Below are 18,620 nucleotides of genomic sequence, written 5' to 3'. Positions count from 1 at the left end.
CATGCTGGAATGTGGACAGGACCTTCCCCAAAGCATCTAATTTATTTAATAGAACTGATTTTGTACGTGGCTCCAAACCATGATGGTGAAATTTCAGTAGAAACTGGTTTTCATTACTGGTTTTTGGAACGCACTCCAAAATGTGAGCTCCTAAAAGTTTGTTAGCCATCATTCCCGAACTGTTTGGTGGTTCCACTAGGTGGCGATGTTGTCCTGAACATTGATGTAAAACTGCGTTTCCTAATGAGCCGGTGCGTTACAGCTCACATGTTTTATAGCTGACCTGGGTAATTCGGGTAAGAAATAGCAGACTACTATAAAATTAGTCATAAAACATTTTACAGTCTCGTGTTTTTTCTCAGAACAGGCCGACGCAAACGTTTATCGCCGGCTAATAACCGAAAGAGACGATTTACGCCGCGCACAGGAAGCTAAATAGAAACCTCGTAAAGCTAAATTATGTCGACTACATAACAGGTCCATGTTCTATAGACCGCACCTGACGGTATAAAGACAAATCGCCAGTTAAACTGCATTAAATCCAGTTATTTGGGTCTGAATTATAACCGGCTCGGCTCTAGAACCGGGAGAAAAACGGGTCGTAAAGTTCACAAACGCGTCTGCTAACGACACGGACGCGGAAATGCAAATACACGGCATGTGAGAGCAGCACCCAGTCGTTTTATAAGCTATAATCAGAACGACTGAATCACTCTCGCTAAATAAATACAAGTTTTTTTATCTCTTTATAAAACCACTAAGCTAAAAAGACTTTGACGTCACGCTACGCTTCATCAGAAGTGCGTCTGAGAGCGGCCTGAAGTCATCATTTAGATATACTCAGTTTCCCTGATCTGGTGACGTCTTCAAGGCGACAACTTTCCTCCTGAAGTCCATGATTGTTACAGGCAGACAATGCCATGTCTCGTTCTGTACGCTCTACAACACTGTGGCTTTGTAGACTCAGAGCGTGTGTGCTCGAGTGGCCTGCCTGCAGTCCAGATCTGTCATCATGAAGAGGAGAATCAGACGACGGTGAGCAGCTGAAGTCTCGTATCGAGCAAGAACGGAGAAAAATTCCACTCGCAAACCTACAACCATCAGTGTCCTCAGTTCCTCACACATTAAAAAGTGGAAATAATAGGAACGCTGATGGAACACGGGTAGGAACACGCCTCCGTCCTGACTTTTATGGAGTGTGTCACAGGGATCAAATTCTAAAGGTGTTTCTATTTCCAAACTTTAATGATTTACTTTAGATTTAAGAGAATTAAACACATCACAGTAAATCATTTCTTTTACAATTTAGCTTCTTTCTGACTGGAACTGTGGGGTCTCCTCACCAAAAGAAACGTCATAATTTAAACCCAGCAGGGTCGCATGTTAAACACACGAGACAGAAACAGAATTTATATTATTAAAAATATTTATTTAGTAAAATCACCGTTCATTAAAACGAAGCTTTTATATCAGAGTACAAATTTTTTATTCATGTAAACATTCAAACAGTTTCAGAAAATCAACTCACAGTTCATGAGAAACAAAATTGTAAAAAATAAAATCTCATTTATTCATTTAGAAAGAAAATACTGATGGAAAATTACAGCAAATTACAGCAGATCACAAAACACTGAAGAAAAACCACCGCGGGTGACGAGGCGTGATCATTCTGCACGTCACTTAATCATGTATGATTGTAATGTTGCACCGTGAAACTAGCACTTATATAAAGCTTAGCACTTACGACCCCCATCCAGCCGTTCCTCCCTCAGTCGAGGCCATTCGGTGACCGTTACACCTAGAGATCGACCTCAGCAGAGCGGACCAGTATTATATTTGTACTGGTATTTGTTCAGGATTCTGAGTGTTTGGGAACTGCGGTGTTTGGGGGAATGCCAACCTGCAGGTGAGCAGTAAAATGCAACGATGGTCATGTGATCAGTTCAGCCAATCGTATCAGATCTATGATGTATATAAATGAGCACGGAGGCTCTGATTGATGGAATTAAATTCTATATTATTAAAACATGTTTTATCTACGTGTGAAAAATGTTTTGAAATGACTTTTCTACGCTCACGTGTCACGTCACTCCGGACTCTCGTACGTTTGATTCTCCGAGCAAAATCACGTCCAGTTTAATCGTACTCGCCGTGTGAAGCCATTTAGCAAAAGCGTTCAGCTGTTCTGTGTACACACGACGAAAAACATTTACAGCATTTAGTGAACGCTTATTCCAAAGCGACTCACATTTCTGACCAAGAACAATTCATAGAACTAAGATTTAAGGGTCCCGCTCAGGGGTCCAATGGTGGTACTTGGCAGCCTTGGTGTTTGAACCGGAATCTTCCTGATTAGTAGATGAATGCCTCAACATCTGATGATTATTTTATCAATTAGTGATGACGCTTCACTGCCAGCCACTTATTTAACATTTAAGGCCACGCCCTTGCTGGGCAACATGTACGTAAAGAGTCTCTGCTAACGACACTGAGCTTGTCGAGCGCTCTGGTTTACTGGTACAGTGATAAAAATTCATTATTATTGATTAATAATTTATTTGTTTTTCTTTTTTGTCCCACAAACGTCCAATAATATAAAAAGTCTTAAAACAATTTGCTCCGAGATCAAAGGAAAACGTGAAACATCAAATGAGCTTCGAACAAAACATGACCAGCTTGATGACATCATCTGATGACATCACAAAGCATATGAGACGAGCGGAGTTCGACCCGCTCGCACCTGTACACGGGATTGGCTCGCAGCGCTTGTTCTCGACGCCCGGGTGTCGTTTGCAGGTTTGCGTCTCACTTCTCGCGTCACCAGCGACGGTGTGGATGTTAGCGACGCGAGTGTCAGGCATTAGCATCTGTCTGACCTGAATCTATAAACAGGAAGCTCTAAACTAATGTAGGTCAGGGAGGAACTTTCCCAAACTTTTTACGTCTTAAAAAAACTTCGGAGGAAATCGGACGTGCGGCTCAAAGTACAAACTCGACTCGTAAAAAGTTGGGACGGTGGGTAAAAATGAGAATAAAAACTGACAGCAGTGATTTGTAATGGTGCCCCGCCTTGCTCAAGGGCCCAACAGTGGCGATTTGTTGATGGTGGACCTTCCAAAAACATTTGGACGGGACAAATTAAGACCAGAAATGCTGCACATGGTAATAAAATAAATAAATGAAATGTAAAACGGGTGATGACGTCATAACTGACTATAAAAGCAGCATTAACAAAACGTCGTCGTTTATGAGTCAGGGCGGGTCAAGGGTCATCAAATATTCCGGTCTGACGTCCGCTGCTACACACACTCCTGAGATAAAACACACAAACACAGGTTATCATCAGCGCATCAGTTACTGATGCTAACATGCTAAAAGCTAGTGTTCTGAATCTGGGTTCTGACACGAATGACCAGCATGATCCCTGACCCCCACCAACATAAATGTTCAATTTCTGCTGAATTACCAGCATAAAGGTTCAATATATAACATCTGTGTATACTGTGTGTGTGTGTGTGTGTGTGTGTGTGTGTGTGTGTGTATACTGTGTGGGTGTATACACAGTGTGTTTGTGTGTATACTGTGTGTGTGTATACAGTGTGTGTATACTGTGTGTGTGTGTATACTGTGTGTGTGTGTGTGTATACTGTGTGTGTGTGTATAGTGTGTGTGTGTATACTGTGTGTGTGTATACAGAGTGTGTGTATACTGTGTGTGTGTGTGTGTGTGTGTGTGTATACTGTGTGTGTGTGTATAGTGTGTGTGTGTATACTGTGTGTGTGTGTATACAGAGTGTGTGTATACTGTGTGTGTGTGTGTGTGTGTGTGTGTGTGTATACTGTGTGTGTGTGTGTGTGTGTGTGTATACTGTGTGAGTGTATACACAGAGTGTGTGTGTGTGTATACTGTGTGTGTGTATACAGTGTGTGTGTGTATACTGTGTGTGTGTATACTGTGTGTGTGTGTGTGTATACTGTGTGTGTGTGTATACTGTGTGTGTGTGTGTGTATACTGTGTGTGTGTGTATATACTGAGTGTGTGTGTGTATACTGTGTGTGTGTATACTGTGTGTGTCTGTGTGTGTCTGTGTGTGTATACTGTGTGTGTGTGTATACTGTGTGTGTGTGTGTATACTGTGTGTGTATACTGTGTGTGTGTGTATACTGTGTGTGTGTGTATAGTGTGTGTGTATACTGTGTGTGTGTATACAGAGTGTGTGTGTGTGTGTGTGTGTATACTGTGTGAGTGTATACACAGAGTGTGTGTGTGTGTATACTGTGTGTGTGTATACAGTGTGTGTATACTGTGTGTGTGTGTATACTGTGTGTGTGTGTATACTGTGTGTGTGTGTATAGTGTGTGTGTGTATACTGTGTGTGTGTATACAGAGTGTGTGTATACTGTGTGTGTGTGTGTGTATACTGTGTGTGTGTGTGTGTATACTGTGTGAGTGTATACACAGAGTGTGTGTGTGTGTATACTGTGTGTGTGTATACAGAGTGTGTGTATACTGTGTGTGTGTGTGTGTGTGTGTATACTGTGTGTGTGTGTGTGTATACTGTGTGTGTGTATACAGTGTGTGTATACTGTGTGTGTGTATACAGTGTGTGTATACTGTGTGTGTGTGTATACTGTGTGTGTGTGTGTATACTGTGTGTGTGTGTATAGTGTGTGTGTGTATACTGTGTGTGTGTATACAGAGTGTGTGTATACTGTGTGTGTGTGTGTGTATACTGTGTGTGTGTGTGTATATACTGTGTGTGTGTGTGTAATTACCTGTGTACCACTCATGTTAGGAAGGTCTCCACCTCTGCGCCCCCTCGTTCTCTCTCCCCGTCCAGCACCTCCCCCTCGGTGCACTCCACCGGGCCGCCGTGCCCCCATCCCGCCGTGGCATCGCTCGACCCGGTCACCTGACGTGCCTCCCTGCAGGATGTGATGTCACTGATGGGGGTGCTGAGCTCCACGGCGAGCGGCCGAGTACAGAAGGTCACGTCTGAGGAAACGGATTTCATTTAGTCGCACGTTATCATCACACCTTCATTCACCCAGAGAGCAATTTAATGTTGCAAATCCACCTTCTACATGTCTGCACATGTGGAGAGTAACATGGTCCTCCCTACATCCGCATTATTCACTATAAAACTATAAGACAGTGTAGTAATATCTGATCCCTGACGCACGCACACACACACACACACACACACACTCACCCGAACACCCAAATTCTCCATCCTGGGTCAGGCTGTACTCGGTCGCTACGGAAACGGAGGCAGTCGTAATGTCACGGTGACTGTGAGGTGATAAACAACCTAAGAGAAACACACAGTGTGTCATAGTTTGTTTGTGTGTGTGTGTCTGTGTGTGTGTGTGTGCAGAAAACAAACACAATTTAGGAAACAGAGTAGTTCATTTGGAGGAGCGGAGAGCAACTCCACCTCACTCCTCAAAAGTGTGTGTGTGTGTGTACAGTGTGTTTATACTGTGTGTGTGTATACTGTGTGTGTATGTGTATATATATATTGTTTGTGTGAGTGTATACTGTGTGTGTGTATTCTGTGTGTGAGTATATAGTGTGTATGTGTTAACTTTGAAGGTTTTCCTGAGTGTGTAGTATGTGTATACTGTGTGTGGTGTGTGTGTACTGTGTGTGGTGTGTGTGTGTGTATACTGTGTGTGGTGTGTGTATATAGTGTGTGGTGTGTGTGTGTATACTGTGTGTGGTGTGTGTATATAGTGTGTGGTGTGTGTGTGTATACTGTGTGTGGTGTGTGTATATAGTGTGTGTATGTATATACTGTGTGTGTTACCTTTGAAGCTTTTCCTGACTGTGTGTGTATTATGTTTGTGTAGTGTGTGTGTATATAGTGTGATGTGTGTGTATAGTGTGTGTAATGCGCGTGTGTGTGTACAGTGTGTGTGTGTACAGTGTGTGTGTGTGTGTGTGTACAGTGTGTGTGTGTGTGTGTGTGTACAGTGTGTGTGTACAGTGTGTGTGTGTGTGTGTGTGTGTACAGTGTGTGTGTGTACAGTGTGTGTGTGTGTGTGTGTGTGTGTGTACAGTGTGTGTGTGTACAGTGTGTGTGTGTGTGTGTGTGTTACCTTTGAAGCTTTTCCTGACTGTGTGTGTATTATGTTTGTGTAGTGTGTGTGTATATAGTGTGATGTGTGTGTATAGTGTGTGTAATGCGCGTGTGTGTGTGTACAGTGTGTGTGTGTGTACAGTGTGTGTGTGTGTGTGTGTGTACAGTGTGTGTGTGTACAGTGTGTGTGTGTGTGTGTGTTACCTTTGAAGCTTTTCCTGACTGTGTGTGTATTATGTTTGTGTAGTGTGTGTGTATATAGTGTGATGTGTGTGTATAGTGTGTGTAATGCGCGTGTGTGTGTGTACAGTGTGTGTGTGTGTGTACAGTGTGTGTGTGTACAGTGTGTGTGTGTGTGTGTAGTGTGTGTGTGTGTGTACAGTGTGTGTGTGTGTACAGTGTGTGTGTGTATAGTGTGTGTAATGCGCGTGTGTGTGTGTACAGTGTGTGTGTGTACAGTGTGTGTGTGTGTGTGTGTACAGTGTGTGTGTGTGTGTGTGTACAGTGTGTGTGTGTGTACAGTGTGTGTGTGTACAGTGTGTGTGTGTGTGTGTGTACAGTGTGTGTGTGTACAGTGTGTGTGTGTGTGTGTGTACAGTGTGTGTGTGTGTGTACAGTGTGTGTGTGTACAGTGTGTGTGTGTGTGTGTGTTACCTTTGAAGCTTTTCCTGAGTGTATTGAATCTGTAGGTAAGGACCACAATGGCTAACAGGATGGTCACCATGGCGACCGTTGTCACACAGGCGGTCATCACGGCCGCGGCGTTGATGGGCGGAGCTTCAGAAGTTCTGAGCAGCGCATCAGCAGCTTCACTTCCTGTTAGAAACACAACAGCATTAGCACTTAAACTACAGCTGTGTGTGTGTGTGTGTGTGTTTTGTACAAGTGTGTTACTGTCTCACCACATTGTGTGTGTCTGAAGTGGGCGGAGTCACACGGCAAACACTCCAGATCCTGCAGTCCGTCCAATCGCCTTTTACTGTAGAACCTTCAGTCAGAGGATCAGCCAATCAGAAACCAGAAGAGCAGCAGATACATCATTTCCTGTTTTTAAGGGTCACTTAGCCAAACACACTTATCAACTGTTTTGGGGTTTGGGGACCATCCAGATGTGTATCCCAAACCCCATGATGGATTGGCGCTGTGCCTGTGGGGGGGATTACTTTTTCACAGCACCGTACGTACCCGGGCAGACAGTCTCCGCATGCAGCGTTGCGTGTGTGTGTACACGCTGCAATTTCCCGTCGGTTAAGGCGGCGGCAGGTTTGGCACATCCTGCAGGAGTGTGAACCCCAGTCCTCCTTAAACCATCGTCTCTCACACGCCTGGCACACGGAACCGCCGCCCAGTCCATACCCACACTCCTGCACACACATACACACACACCGTGTAGAACATGACATTCCAAAAGCTTTGGCATTGCAGCTATAACAGCCTCCACTCTGAGAAAGCTTTACACAATATTTTTGGACTGTGTCTATGGGGATTTGTGCCCGTCCAGGCTCTGCTGTTGATTGAGAAGTAACATACTTCTCCTGTCTGATCTCTTACCTGTCTGAGTTGGTGTCCCGGCGGGCAGCGCGGGCACTTCTGACATCCACCATGCAGAGAGACGGAGGAACATTATCACCCGTTCATACCCCCCTGACAGGCACTTTCATCACTTCTGTATCATATTCAGTAGAGATCAGACGAGGGAGGTTCCTTTAAAAACAGCTTTTTATTTTATCCGTGCTCGCCGTCGTCTGATTCTGCTCTTTATGATGAGCTATACATTTATAATAAGAGATAATAAGAGATTTAGACTGCAGGCAGGCCGGGCAAGCACACGCACGTTTTTTTATAAATCAAATATTTGTTCACTAATCACTATGGTAGAAAATAATTATTATAACAACAGCTACAACAAACAACATAAATAAATAATAATATAATAACCATAATAATAGCAACAGCAACGGTAATATTAATGATAAAATAATAATAACAATATTAATAATAACTATAATAAAAATAACAATAATAATAACTAATAATATAATAGTAATAATGAGAATAATAATTAAATAATTACCATACAATAATAATAACAATAATTATAACAGCAACAACAATACAATTAATAATTAAATAATAATATAATAACCATAATAAAGGAAATAATAACAATAATAATAATATGACATTAATATAATAGCAATAATAAGGATAATAATAAATAATAAAATAATCACCATACAATAATAATAAAATTAACAGCATCAACAATAAAATTAATAATTAAATAATAATTAACAGTGATAATAACGTAATATATAATATATAATAATAATAATAATAATAATATAATAATAATACAATTAGAATAACCACAATACAATAATTGCAACAATAATAATAATAAAATAATCAAAATAAAAGTTAGTTCGTTTGTTTTTTGTTTTTTTTAAGCTTTTTTATTATAAATAATTTAAATCTTAGGAATAATCAATAATGTTTTTAATATTTTGTTATTATAGTAAATATGTGAATAATTTAGACTAAATGAGCGTTAATAACCTGCCATGCCGCGTGAGTGCGGTGCGCGTGCACGTGTTTATAATGAACGTTAATGAATTAATTAACGATTATTGTTATTATTTTTTTTGTTTGTTATTATTATTATTATTTTTGTTGTTGTTTTGTTATTATTATTATTATTTTTGTTGTTGTTTTGTTATTATTATTATTATTTTGTTTTGTTATTATTATTATTATTATTTTTGTTGTTGTTGTTGTTTTGTTATTGTTATTATTATTATTATTTTGTTTTGTTATTATTATTATTATTAATGATTGTCATTATCATTATTATTGTGTCTCTTACCGTCTCTGTTCCCGGTGCAGCTCGCGCTCCGCTCCGACTCTCGTGCTCTGCGGTCCCGGTGCGGCTCGCGCTGCTGGACGGTGGGACGGTGAGGGACATGTCCCGACATGCCTGCGCTCCTGCACGCGCACTTTAATCCCGCACGACTCCTCCTCATCGCTCCTGTGCACACTAATCTACCAAAAGTATGTGGACACGTTTCTAATCTCTAATATCCTCGTTTAATTGCTTACAGGTGTGTGAAATAAACTGCATAAAATAAAGGATTTGCTGCACACGCCGCGTCTCCAGTGCACACAGCAGGTAAATAAAGACGTGGTCTGGAGATGCTTTTAGTGTTTAGTGTTTGTTTAACCAGTGCTCAATTCTGCAGTGTCCAGTGGGCAATAAAACACCACCTAAACCAGCAACCAACTGATTTTTGTGCAATGATCACACAGCTATAGCTCCATTTTGTGCAAAAGTTTGTGCACCCACAATTAATTTTCAGGTCTTGTTGTTTTTCTAGTTATTTATTTATTTATTAGGATTGTAACGTGATGTTTTACACTTTTGGTTCCATTCATGACAGGAACGGTCGTTACACATTACACAAGATTCATCAGGTCAAGTTTAATATCAAACACAGTCATGAACTATTCAGTGTCTCCAATAAAAACCTCACTTACACGCCTTTGTACTGTGGGAGGAAACCGGAGCTCCCGGAGGAAACCCACACAGACACGGGGAGAACATGCAAACTCCTCACAGAAAGGAATCGAACCCAAGACCTTCCTGCTGTGAGGTGACAGTGCTACCCACCGAGCCACCGTGCCGCCCTACTTTCCTAATTTTCTGATTCACTTTTGCATGAGACTAAAATCTAAAAGACAGATTTTAATGCCATTTTCTAAACTGAAAGTTTAATTTGTTTATTTAAAAACTGCTGAATGTGTTTCTTTTCATCCTGACCGGTACATAACGATATCTCATGGTTCTGAAACCCATTTCCGGGTCACGACTCACCAGTTCAGAAGCACTGATACTGGTATTCCATCCAGATTATTCCAGTGCCTTCAGCTGTCCTGCACAAGTGACTCTTGATAAGAACATCTGACAAACGCTCAGAAGTAAATGTGCAGCGTAATGGTGTGCGCTAGTGCGTGTGAGTGTGTAATAGTGTGCTCGGTGTTTATTATTAGTGTGTGTGTGTGTGTGTGTTGTGGTGATAGATGGATGCAGACGACAAGTGAGTAAACACAAACCCGGTTCTAAGCTTCAGGTTCTTGAGTTCTTCAGGGTCCACTTCACTCCGCTGTGACAGACCGGAGATAAACACACTCACACTCCGGGCAGTGTACAGTCATTATAGCTCCCTCTACCTGTCACATGTAGAATTGCAGCTTCGATAGTGCTGTCCTCATCAGTTCTTAGCAGTGATGCTGCCACCACCATGTTTCACAGTAGGAGTGGTATTCGTCCATAAGGAGTTTGGCATGTTCTTCCCATGACTGCCGCCCCTTGCTTTGTGTATTCCCGCCTTGCACCTTAGGTTTCCGAACAGATTCCGGACCCACTGTGATCCTGATCAGTAAAGAGAAATTATTAGAAATTGCATTTTGTGAATTGTAATTAAGTGCTTTATCCTGGTCAGGGTCACAGTGGGCCCGTTTCCTCCGAATAACTTTGGGTGCAAGGCAAGGACACCCTGGATAGGGTGCCAATTCATTTCAGGGCTTCGACCTCCCCACCCTCCAAAACACAGCCGATCATGATTGTGAAGACGCCTGGCTGGTTGATAGCACCACATTCGAACCCAGATCCCAGGAGTGAAAGGGTCGTGTAATACACCACCCGAGTACCAACTCAAACGACTTCCTGTTTCACCCTTAGTGCACTTCATATGTCTGTTTGGAACACAGCCGGAGTAGAAACTCACTCACTCACTCCCTCATGTATTCTCTCTCTCTCTGGTTCTCTGTACACAGATGGTTTTCTTATCTGCAGGTTTTTGGCTCTTGCTCATGGCCTTCATGGGCAAAACTCCCACTGACACTCACACACACACACACACACACACACACACACACACACACAGGAAAAGGTTAAGCTGTCAGTATTAAATCACAGAAGGCTGAAATATTTTGGACGGGACTATTTTAAGGCTGGTTGGTTTGATGTTGTTTGTTTATTTTATAAAGATCGATGATAATAAAAATCATTCTTATTTACAGATGATTAATAATCTCACAGCTGCGCAGTGTCGGTTCCCACCACCGGGGGCGCTGTGCACCTCGTCTCTCGCTTCATCACCTCCTGAACGGTGGAACGTTCACATGTTCTCCTCAGGTTCCTAGAACCAAGAATATGTGTTGGAGACGACAGCATATATTCAATAAGTGCCCCGTGCCCCCTTAATAAAATAAATGACCCCTGTAATGTCCGAGCATGTGGACTATGTCTGGTGGAAGTCGGGAGACCCTGGACCAAGACCCAAGATCTGGACTACTGCACCTAACAGGTCATGTTCCAAAAGCCGGTCCAAGACCTGAAGATTTATACGTAGAGCTCGAACTCAGACAAGGTGGGGTGCTGAAAAACAGACCAAGACATGTTCTAAAACAAAGTTCTGATCCAAGATCTAAAGTCAGAAGAGAAGAGACCAGATGAAACCAGAAGAGACCAAATAAGACCAGATAAAACAAGAAGATCAGATGAGACCAATAAAGACCAAAAGAGACCAGAAGAGACCAGATGAGACCAGAAGAGACCACATGAGACCTAATGAGACCTGCTGAGACCAAACAAGACCAAAAGAGACTAGAGGAGATCCAGAAGAGATAAGATGAGACCAGATGAGACCAGAAGAGACCAGCAGAGACCAGATGAGACCCAGAAGAGATCAGATAAAACCAGATGAGACAAGTAAAGACCAGAAGAGACCAGGTGAGACCCAGAAGAGACCAGGTTCTTGTATCCTAATATATTGAACCCCCTGTGGACGGGGTGCACTTACTTCTTCTCACCGGTGTGTAGGTATCAGCCGTACGTTTCCTGTGTGGTCGGATCGTATCTTTGGAGGCCGTGTGAGTGTCTGGGTCATTAACACCCAACGTCTGGCTTCAGGACTAAACTAAAGTTTTAGAGGTCACGCCAAACACACACACACACACACACACACACACAGACAGGGATCAGTGTGTGTGATCAAATAGCTGCTCCTGTAGGCGTGACATCACTTCCAAACATCGTAGGATCGGCTCAGGAGGATTTCTGCATTTAAAGGATGATAGGGTCGTTTTGCTCCGGCGGGCACCACCATTTATCACCAGTGCCATACAAAGAGCGGGTATTAGAGGGGCGAGCGAGAGGGCGGGCGAGAGAGAGAGAGAGAGAGAAAGAGAGAGAGGATGAAGCAATTGAGTAATTAATGAAAAGAAAAACACAAAGTGGGTAAGAGACTAAAAGAATGAATGCATCCCTCCTTACCTGACACCCTAGATGCCACTTTGCCGTGTGTGTGTGTGTGTGTGTGTGTGTGTGTGAGAGAGTGTGTGTGTGTCAGCATGTGTCTGGTTGAACGGAAAGATTCCCTCCAGCCAATAAACCACATTAAAAGCTTCTCATCTACAGAAGATTGCTGTTAAATACGCCAGTGACATCATTTCCTCTCAAGCCATTCACACACACACACACACACACACACACTCACACACTCAGACACACACACACACACACACACACTCACACACACACACACACACACACACTCACACACACACACACACTCACACACACACAAACACACACACACACACACTCACACACTCACACACACACACACACACACACACACACACTCACACACACACACACACACTCACACACACACACACACACTAGTTCCAAAACTACTGAGCTTGTCAGACGTCAAAAGCGACCGTGTGATTTTTTCTTCTCCTTTGAGAAGCTTCTCACAAGACTTTGGAGTATGTGTGTGGGAATTTGTGCCCGTTAAGTCAGTACGGCTGGGCGCTGATTAATCAGTCGGCCTTACTTGTCATCCCAGAGCTGTTGAGCAGGGACAGGAAAGGAAAGGTCCTTCCCTAAAGTGTTGCTGCAAAGTTGGAAGCATGTCATTTCCTTCATACTTTATTCTGAATTATTACGCTTGTTAGAGACTGAAACGCAGGGATTCAAAGATTACAAGGGGCGTCCAGATACTTTTGATCATTAAGTGTAAATCAGAAGCACAGAACATGCTGGGGAAGGGCCTTCCCTAAACTGTTGCTCTAAAATGTGATTGATTTTTCACACCTGTTATCAACTGTGCCTGAATATTCCATTCCATCTGAGTCCGTATGGTGGACGTCACAGTCCAGACGTCCCCGGAAGATCGGAAAATGCCTCGCTGGGGTTCCAGGAGCCACGCCCGTTTCTGACGTCAGCACTCAGTGGACTAAAGCCGTAGCTAAACACGCAAAACTGCGCACGACAGCCGGAGTGTTCCGAATTATTTCTGTTCGCTCCGACAGAGGGAGAAGTGGACTTTGAAATGAGCGTTTTCGGTGGGTAATGAGAGCGGCGCCGCGGTTAACGTGATTAAAGGTGGAACGTGTGTGTGTGGGGACGAGGGCGTGTCAGTGAGTGTACTGTACTGTGTGTGTGTGTGTGTGTGTGTGTGAGGAAAATGCGGAACACTGAAGGGAACGTTCGGAGGGCTGGTGTGAATAAGGCGATCAGGTCCTCTGGCGGTTTGTGTTCTGGCGTGTGTTTAGCTCTAAGCCCTCGGCGCGCTGGGCGTGTTGAAAACAATGGTGCCGCCTTCATTCCTCGACGCCTCGCCGGTTTTAACACCTCGTCCGTGTTTCCAATCTGTTTGCCACGCAGGAATCTTTGGCGTAGCCATACTGGGTGTTCCCTGGCCGGTTTGGAACAGTTGGCACGTAGGTCGTCTGTTTTGTGACCTCTGTGTGACCTTAACAGCCAGAACAGTCACCGCTCTTCTGAGAAGCTTCTCACAACACTCTGACTCAAAGTGTGTCTGTATGTGGGAATTTGTGCCCGTTCAGTCAGTATGGGCGCTGATCAATCAGTTGATGTTCCGATTCATCCCAGAACTATTGAGTGGGGCTGAGGTCAGGCTTTTCTTCATGTCATGCTGGAACAGGAGAGGACCTTCCCTAAACTGTTGCTACACAATCAGAAGCATAATTTCCACCTGTTAGCAACTGTGGCTGGAACACATAATTGCACTACTTAGAAAGGGCGTCCCAATACTTTTGTCAACATTAACTTGTACCAGTCATGTGCCAACCCACCAACTGGAATTTCATTCATTCTAATAAATCAGGACGCTGGGTGCCCGTGTTCTGCTAAACCATGGGTCAGAAGGTTGGAACACACCCACACTCGGGCACTAGTGGAGCACTGGTGGAGCACTGGTGGAGCACTGGTATCAACACAGGGTTCCGGTGATGGAACAATGAGTTTGAAAGTATGTCATGGCCTCCCAGATCTAATCAAGGACCTGAAGAGAATGTCCTCCTCAAGAATCCACAGATTGGTAGTGCCATCTTGAGGAAACACCAGCTGGCTGGGTGCACCAATGCCCCACCAATAATGGCGGTCACACTTTAGTCTTTGGCATCAGATTTGGTGGAGATGTGGGCAGCTTGACCCCCCAGACTCCAGAGGGAGCCTGGAAACACCATCATACCTGCAGGCCATCAAGAGAACATGACACAGAGCGACCAGAGGTGAGGATCGAACCCGTGCATTTCAATCTGTGAGCCACCAATAATCAAACTCCAACATTAAGTGAAGCGTCCAAGATTTTACTTCATCATCAGACTGTGGTACAGAAGTGCATTGTGGGAGTTTTTAGTGCAATGCGTGGCGCATTTGTTCCAAAATACCCCGTCCTCTTCCTGGCAGGGTTTCAGGAGGTGGGAGGAACCTGAGGAACCCAGAGAGTGCCCACCGTGCCCCGTGCCAGGCTTCACGCAGGCAGAACACGTAGGCGTAAATTAAAGCCTGAACCCTGGAGCTCTGAGGCTCCCGCCCTAACTCCTGCACCATCCAGTTCATTCATGCCACCTCCTCCATGTCCAGAACCTTCCCATGGTCACTGGAGTTGGAGACCCTCAAAAAGTACCCTGGAACTTCAAGACTTCACACATACACTGAGAATCCAAGAACCCCACAGAAGGTCTAATCAAACAAATTGAGGGAGCCAAACATCACTGGTTTTCTAGAACTTTATTGATTTCTCAAGGATCTCAGACCGTCCTAGAACCAAACTGTGAGCTCCTGTCAACTAGTAAACCCAGAACAGCACTAAGACTTGGAGATCCTCAAAAAGGAACCTAGAACTTCAATACAACTTCACACAGACACTGAGAACCCAAAAACCACATGGAAGATCTAAAATCCAGATTGAGGAACCCAAAAAGCACCGTTTTTCTAGAACTTCTAGAAACTGTAAGTTTCTAATCAACTGATAAACCTAAAAACAAACTGAAATTCCAAAACCCAAACAGGACTGGTTTTAGACCGTTATGGTAATACCAGACAATCCAAGAACCAAACTGTGAGTTCCTACTCAACTGGTGAACCCAGAACCTTATTAAGGCTTGGCGAGCCTCAAAGAGGACCCATAACTTCAATACGACTTCACACAGAAACTGAACATCCAAAACCCCACAGAAAGGTTCCAGAGCCGCACTGTTCATTCTTTTTATTGAGGGTCTAAAGACCATGCTGTGGATCATACGCCAACGAAGAACCACTAAAGATCCTCGACAAAAAGATGGGATTGGGATTACCAGGACTTGTACGATGGTTCCCAGTATATGCCCACCATCTCGACCGTGGGGCTCCGACACCACAGACACGTCTCCACACGTCTCCAGACAGTGAAGATCCCTGACGTTAAGAACATAAGAACCAGTGTGGTTACTGTGATTTCCTAATGGCTGAAGATTCCTCAACGCTCTGGATAAAATCTCACTCTGATTACTCACCGTCCATTCTCTTTTGACGTCAGTTAAGGTTACGTTTCTAAAAGAAGAAAAACATCAAAGAGAATCCAGAGCCGCTGAGAAGTTTATTGAACAATAAAGGAATAAAAAAGGTCCCGGTGCTCGAGGGGAAGGGCGTCCCGGGCACCAAAAATAAAACATCAAATATTTATCAGAAATAAAACACCCACCTGATCCAAACACCCGCGGATAAACACCGTCAATCAGCAACAACCAGAACCACCGGGCTGAACCTGCGGTACAATAATACAAATATGTTTATATAATCATTTATCTATAAAACAGAAGTCGAGAATGTTGAACAAATAATTAAAAAGTAAATAAAATATAATATAAATATTTGGACACCTTTACTTTTGCTTCCAGTTTCATCTGACTGAACACCTTTGGGATGAATTGGAACATTGACCGTGACCTCGATTCCTGACCTCATAAGTGATCGTTTGACTGAACTTGTAAAAGCGCCTTCACAAAGGAGTGTAGACTGTTATAGCAGCAATGATTGGCCAACTCAATATGAACAAGCTCTTGGTCTGGTGTCCACATACTTCTGGCTTTTGGCTCATTTATTCATTCGTTCATTTATCCACTCGTTTATTCATTTAATTATTTAATCATTCATTCGTTTACATTTGCAGCATTTTTATCCACAGCGACTTACATTTATGACTTTAATTCATTTAATTTAATAATTTAAGCACCTGAGGGTTAGGGGCCTTGCTCAGGGGCCCAACAGTGGCAACCAGCAACCTTCTGATTTCTAGTCCAGTACCTTAACACTGAGCTATCACTGTTCACTCATTTTACGCTTTATCCTGTTCAGGGTTGTGGTGGGAGAACATGCAAACTCCACACAGTTTGGACCAGGACCGCTGCACCTGGGAATCGAACCCAGGACCTTCTCGCTGTGAGGCGACAGTGCTACTTACTGAGCCACCGACAGGTCTGTTGAATACATCGGGCTGAACTGTAGAGCGCTTTTCCATTCATGTGCAACCGGTTCAGTTCCAGTTCGGCACATTTTCACCAAACAGGTTCAGTTACTCCCCGACACGTCCTCGGTTCTGATTAAAACTGGAGCAGACGTGGTCCGGTTCTCAAAACAGCTCCAAGGTTCTGAGAAGCTTAAACAGAACCGGTTCAGTTCCAGTCCAACTCATTTTCACCAAAAATAAACAGGTTTCGAACCGGGAAGGTTCAGCTCCGTCGGCTCGTTCCTCCACAACACGTCCTCGGTTCCGATTAAAACTGGTGCAAATGTGGTTTGGTTCTTAGAGTGGCACCAAGGTTCTGAGAAGCTTAAACAGAACCAGTTCAGTTCCGGAGATATTTCGGACTCGCTAAAGCCTGACGGGGGTCAGACGGTGGAATTTAAATCTGTCTGTAATGTATTCTGAAGACTCATGCACCCCGCCCGGACCCCCCCCCCCCCCCACCCCAGCGTGACCGTCCTCCTCCGGTTATTAAACAGGGCCGGCTCCTCTGCTGGAGCAGGCTGGAGCGGGGCGGAGGCGGACCCCCGCTGGATCTGTACATTTTTTTGCAGAGGGCCGCGCCCGCTCTACTTCATCTGTTTTATGGTTCACATAAAGCGGCGACGGTGGAGGAAGCATGACGCAGCAGCCACCTACCACTCCGGCTAATTTAGTCTTTAGTCTTGACCTGCATCCAAAACCTTCTCCCCCCGCCGGCACCGCGACGGAGGTGCAATTATTATTCAAATAAAAAAATAAAGAAAGAGAGAAAACGCCGAGCTTGCAGAAGATCAATCAGAGCAAATGCATTATACATGCTATAGGCAGCGATTATGAAATATATTAAACATTCATTATTTTTATTCCTCTTTAAACGGGCCGATCACGCTCCGGCGTTTATCACGGCAGGTCCCTCCCCGCGCTCTCGCCGGGCCCCTGGCACCGGTGCCGCTCTGCCTCCCTGTGTTCTGCTGTAATTGGTTTATAATTCTGATGTTGGGCAGCGCCGGTTCTCGTTGCTCGAGACTTGTGAAGTTTTGAGAGCTTGTACGTTCGCACCCCTGAGGATTAAACACGGGGGTCAGTAACCGCTCCCAAACTTTAGTATTATTATTTTTTTTTTTTATTATTATATATATTTGAAGTTCTGCTCACTTTCTGCTCTGAGGAAACGAGAAAAAACGTTTTATTTTATTATTTTTTATTGTGGTGCATCAGGTTCTGTAAACGTGGGACAAAAACTACCCGACATGATGAAATCAACCACGTCACGTCACCACACCATCACGGATCGGTCCACATGATCCAGTCTTCATCTTCTGAGTCCTTCCTGTTTGTCAGTGTGTGTGTGTGTGTGTGTGTGTGTGAGAGAGAGAGAGAGAAAGTGTGTGTGAGAGAGAGAGAGAGAGAGAGAGAGAGAAAGTGTGTGTGTGTGTGTGTGTGAGCTGCTCTTTGTGGCCTTGAAACTAAAAGAAGAAACAGCAGCTTAAGTACTGAGATTTAGCCTTGACATTTACACTCCCACTAACTCTCACTCATTCACTCACTCACTCACTCACTTACTCACTCACTCACTCACCCAACCACCCACCCACTCACTCGCTCACCCACTCACTCACCCATCCACCCACCCACACCCACCCACTCACTCACTCACTCACCCACCCACCGACCCA

The 18,620-nt window shown here is 44.0% G+C and overlaps 1 protein-coding gene across 1 annotated transcript; it reads right to left on the bottom strand.

Annotated features, from left to right (window-relative positions):
* Nucleotides 1-1,462: 1,462 nt before the first annotated feature.
* eda2r (ectodysplasin A2 receptor) lies at nucleotides 1,463-9,057 on the bottom strand. Its single transcript, XM_062989147.1, has 8 exons — nucleotides 8,949-9,057; nucleotides 7,634-7,704; nucleotides 7,268-7,446; nucleotides 6,985-7,070; nucleotides 6,737-6,898; nucleotides 5,213-5,311; nucleotides 4,776-4,995; nucleotides 1,463-3,311 (listed from the first exon to the last, which is right to left on the bottom strand). The coding sequence occupies exons 1-7, from the start codon at nucleotides 9,055-9,057 to the stop codon at nucleotides 4,787-4,789; spliced, it is 915 nt and encodes a 304-aa protein (XP_062845217.1). The 3' UTR covers nucleotides 1,463-3,311; nucleotides 4,776-4,786.
* Between the last annotated feature and the right edge of the window lie 9,563 nt (nucleotides 9,058-18,620).

This window comes from Trichomycterus rosablanca, chromosome 26, assembly GCF_030014385.1.
Source record: "Trichomycterus rosablanca isolate fTriRos1 chromosome 26, fTriRos1.hap1, whole genome shotgun sequence".
In the NCBI taxonomy this organism is placed as follows: Eukaryota; Metazoa; Chordata; class Actinopteri; order Siluriformes; family Trichomycteridae; genus Trichomycterus; species Trichomycterus rosablanca.
The sequence above is the reverse complement of the archived record's forward strand: the minus strand, read 5'-3'. Positions and strand labels throughout refer to the sequence as shown.

What these genes read in the sequence shown, in the direction of transcription:
- eda2r (XM_062989147.1), bottom strand. Translation starts at nt 9,057, where the DNA reads ATGTCGGGACATGTCCCTCACCGTCCCACCGTCCAGCAGCGCGAGCCG. An exon ending in TGCGGAGACTGTCTGCCCGG is followed by an intron (nt 7,071 to 7,267) that starts GTACGTACGGTG and finishes CTCTGACTGAAG; the next exon opens with GTTCTACAGTAAAAGGCGAT. An exon ending in TGGAGAATTTGGGTGTTCGG is followed by an intron (nt 4,996 to 5,212) that starts GTGAGTGTGTGT and finishes CCGTTTCCTCAG; the next exon opens with ACGTGACCTTCTGTACTCGG.